Source organism: Salmo trutta, unplaced genomic scaffold (assembly GCF_901001165.1).
Source record: "Salmo trutta unplaced genomic scaffold, fSalTru1.1, whole genome shotgun sequence".
In the NCBI taxonomy this organism is placed as follows: Eukaryota; Metazoa; Chordata; class Actinopteri; order Salmoniformes; family Salmonidae; genus Salmo; species Salmo trutta.
In genome coordinates this window covers 57501-62081 of record NW_021823047.1, presented here as the reverse complement: position 1 = coordinate 62081, position 4581 = coordinate 57501, and the positions used below count along the sequence as shown (strand labels likewise).

Below are 4581 nucleotides of genomic sequence, written 5' to 3'. Positions count from 1 at the left end.
AAGACCACACACACACACACACACACACACACACACACACACACACACACACACACACACAGCAGCAGGTAGTGGCTACAGGTCTCTTAAAGGAACTGTCCAGTGTTTCCACATTGCTTTCCAAAAACAGGTCATTAGTACGTTACAGAATGGTTGGTGGGCCCACCCCAGTTACAGAATGGTCGGTGGGCCCACCCCAGTTACAGAACGGTCGGTGGGCCCACCCCAGTTACAGAATGGTAGGTGGGCCCACCCCAGTTACAGAACGGTCGGTGGGGGCCCACCCCAGTTACCGAACGGTGCGGTGGGGCCCACCCCAGTTACAGAAGCGTCGTGGGCCACCCCCAGTTACAGAACGGTCCGGTGGGCCCACCCCAGGTACAGGAACGGTCGGTGGGCCCACCCCAGTTACAGGGAACGGTCGGTGGGCCCACCCCAGTACAGAACGGTCCGGTGGGCCCACCCCAGTTACAGAACGGTCGGTGGGCCCACCCCAGTTACAGAACGGTCGGTGGGGCACACCCCAGTTACAGACGGCGATTGGGGCCCACCCAGTTACGACGGTCGGTGGGCCCACCCCAGTTACAGACGGTCCGGTGGGCCCACCCCAGTTTACAGAACGGTCGGTGGGCCCAACCCCAGTTACGAACGGGTCGGTGGGCCCACCCCAGTTACAGAAACGGTCCGGTGGGGGCCCACCCTCCACCGCCCAGTTACAGAACGGTCGGTTGGGGGGGCCCCCCACCCCCGTTACAGAACGGTCGGGTGGGCCACCCCAGTTACAAGACGGTCGGTGGGCCCACCCCAGTTTACAGAACGGTCGGGTTGGGCCCACCCCAGTTTACAGAACGGTCGGTGGGCCCACCCAGGTACAGACTGTCGGTGGGCCCCACCCCAGTTACAGAACGGTCTGGTGGGCCCACCCCAGTTACAAGAAACGGTCGGTGGGTGCCCACCCCAGTACAGAACGGTCGGGGGGTGGGCCCACCCCAGTTACAGAACGGTCGGTGGGCCCCACCCCAGTTACAGAACGGTCGGTGGGCCCACCCCAGTTACAGAACGGTCGGTGGGCCCACCCCAGTTACAGAACGGTCGGTGGGCCCACCCCAGTTACAGAACGGTCGGTGGGCCCACCCCAGTTACAGAACGGTTGGTGGGCCTACCCCAGTTACAGAATGGTTGGTGGGCCTACCCCAGTTACAGAATGGTTGGTGGGCCTACCCCAGTTACAGAATGGTTGGTGGGCCCACCCCAGTTACAGAATGGTTGGTGGGCCCACCCCAGTTACAGAATGGTATGTGGGCCTACCCCAGTTACAGAATGGTTGGTGGGCCTACCCCAGTTACAGAATGGTTGGTGGGCCTACCCCAGTTACAGAATGGTTGGTGGGCCCTACCCCAGTTACAGAATGGTTGGTGGGCCCTACCCCAGTTACAGAATGGTTGGTGGGCCCACCCCAGTTACAGAATGGTTGGTGGGCCCTACCCCAGTTACAGAATGGTTGGTGGGCCCACCCCAGTTACAGAATGGCTCAGCTAGAGACATGCATCACTGAAAGACCAGACACAACAAAGATATAGTTTGGTGTGTGTGTGAGAGAGAGAGAGAGCAGTGTAATTACACAATCAGAACATCTGCAATACAGTCACGTATTACTGTCTATAACACCGCTGTCGGGATCCAGTGAAACACCTAAAAAGGTCCACTCTCTCACACACCAGGTTATGTATTCTAGGAACAAGGTGAACTGGGCCCCGTCACTATCACCATGTGTACTGTCTATGACCTCTACCCTCTGACCTCTACCCTCTGGCAGCCAGAGAACCAGAGGGAGGGGAGAGGAGGGCTGGGTGAAGCCCAGGAGAGGAGCAGTTGTCTGGGCCACACAGAGAGGAGACTCCCCTCCCCCACCACATCCTCTGGAGGAGCTGCAAAGGGAATGTATTGGCTACATCCCAAATTCCACCCTATTCCCTAGACAGTGCACTACTTTTGACAGGGACTTGGCACCCTATTCCCTAGACAGTGCACTACTTTTGACAGGGACTTGGCACCCTATTCCCTAGATAGTGCACTACTTTTGACAGGGACTTGGCACCCTATTCCCTAGATAGTGCACTACTTTTGACAGGGACTTGGCACCCTATTCCCTAGATAGTGCACTACTTTTGACAGGGACTTGGCACCCTATTCCCTAGATAGTGCACTACTTTTGACAGGGACTTGGCACCCTATTCCCTAGACAGTGCACTACTTTTGACAGGGACTTGGCACCCTATTCCCTAGATAGTGCACTACTTTTGACAGGGACTTGGCACCCTATTCCCTAGACAGTGCACTACTTTTGACAGGGACTTGGCACCCTATTCCCTAGACAGTGCACTACTTTTGACAGGGACTTGGCACCCTATTCCCTAGATAGTGCACTACTTCTGTCCAGGGAATCTGGTGAAATGTAGTGCAGTACACAGGGACTAGGGTGCAATTTATTTTTCATTTAATCAATATTGAAGCTGAATGTCGAAATCTGTTTTCATATCCGTCAACTGGTTGGTGGCTTGTCTGGTTAAAACGCACACACACACACACACACACACATAGAGAACCTGTACACACACACACACACACACACACACACACACACACACACACACACACACACACACACACACACACACACACACACACCACACCCACATGGAGAACCTGTACACACACACACACACACACACACACACACACACACACACACACACACACACACACACACATAGAGAACCTGTACACACACACACACACACACACACACACACACACACACACACACACACACACACACACACATAGAGAACCTGTACACACACACACACACACACACACACACACACACACACACACACACACACACACACACACACACATAGAGAACCTGTACACACACACACACACACACACACACACACACACACACACCACACCCACATGGAGAACCTGTACACACACACACACACACACACACACACACACACACACACACACACACACACACACACACACACACACACACACACACACACACACACACACACGGAGAACCTGTACACACACACACACCACACACACACTGAACTCACACCCACATAGAGAACCTGTACACACACACACACACACACACTGAACTCACACCCACATAGAGAACCTGTACACACACACACACACACTAGAGTTGTCATGAAACCAGACTCTTTACTTCCATAGCGATAACAGGTTTAGTATCACGATACTTCATACCAACACAATAACAAAAACATCCAGGATTATTTTATCGTACTGATCGACAACGTTTGCATAGAAGCACTAAATGTCTTCTTTTATAAAAGAGGACGCTGTCTCTTTAAGACCCAGGGACGACTTCATTCATGGAGGTACAGGGAGGGAGAGAGAGATGATCAAGGAAATGAATAACGTTTCTGGTGACAATCAGCTTTGAAAATCAGCATATTTTGCATTTTGGTTTGTATATTATCACAAAGTACTAGGAGTAGTGAGTGTTAGCTTTAGCTGTTAGCTTTAGCTGTTAGCTTTAGCTGTCAGCTAGTAAGGAAAGTTAGCCTATAAAGCTGGAAGCTACCGCTATCTTCTAGCATTGTCAAGTTATTCTAGCCTGTATGGACATTGTTTTGCGAACAGTAATTAACACTTTCAACATTTCTGCAAGTGTGTAAAGGGGACATGGGCTGCGCTGACAGACTCGATCCTCTCTCAAATCAGCAGACGACGTGAGACAGATTTGACAGAAGTACCGAAAGTTACAAAACAAATTATAGTACTGAACCTTTATTCATGTTCTGGTATCGAAGAAGCTGAGAAGTTTCAGGATACTGAGTACTAACACACACACACACACACACACTTCCTGTCCCCTCCCTGTGACTGTGGCGAGGAACAGGAAGGAAGTCCACTTCCTCTCTGACAGACACACCCCAATGACACACACACAGTCTTGTACAGCTAACCTTGTGGGGACACATAATTCAGTCCCATTCTAAATCCTATTTTGCCCCAATTCTAACCTTAACCTCCTAGAAATAGAATTTGACCTTGTGAGGACCTCTGGTATAGTTAAACACGTCTACACACCAAAAACACACACACACACACACACACACACACAGTGACACACACAGTGACACACACACACACACACACACACACACACACACACACACACACAGTGACACACACACGCACACAGTGACACACACACGCACACAGTGACACACACACGCACACAGTGACACACACACGCACACAGTGACACACACACGCACACAGTGACACACACACGCACACAGTGACACACACACGCACACAGTGACACACGCACACAGTGACACACGCACACAGTGACACACGCACACAGTGACACACGCACACACAGTGTCGTCATACCACTGGCTTATCACACTAACAGTCAGTAACACACAGTGCTGTGATACCACTGACAGCCAGTAACACACAGTGCTGTGATACCACTGACAGTCAGTAACACACAGTGCTGTGATACCACTGACAGTCAGT

General features: G+C 51.7%; 1 protein-coding gene across 1 annotated transcript; it reads left to right on the top strand.

The window, feature by feature from the left end:
- Positions 1 to 236: 236 nt before the first annotated feature.
- Positions 237 to 1978, top strand: LOC115188468 (proline-rich protein HaeIII subfamily 1-like). Its single transcript, XM_029747339.1, has 2 exons — positions 237 to 1178; positions 1817 to 1978. Exons 1-2 carry the CDS (start codon positions 237 to 239, stop codon positions 1976 to 1978), a joined length of 1104 nt encoding a protein of 367 aa, XP_029603199.1.
- The last annotated feature ends 2603 nt before the right edge of the window (positions 1979 to 4581 follow it).

Bases quoted from the DNA above. Each gene is read 5' to 3' on its own strand.
- LOC115188468 (XM_029747339.1), top strand. From the start codon at position 237: ATGGTAGGTGGGCCCACCCCAGTTACAGAACGGTCGGTGGGGGCCCAC. The intron at 1,179-1,816 runs GTTGGTGGGCCT...ACCCTCTGGCAG, and splicing joins CCTACCCCAGTTACAGAATG to CCAGAGAACCAGAGGGAGGG.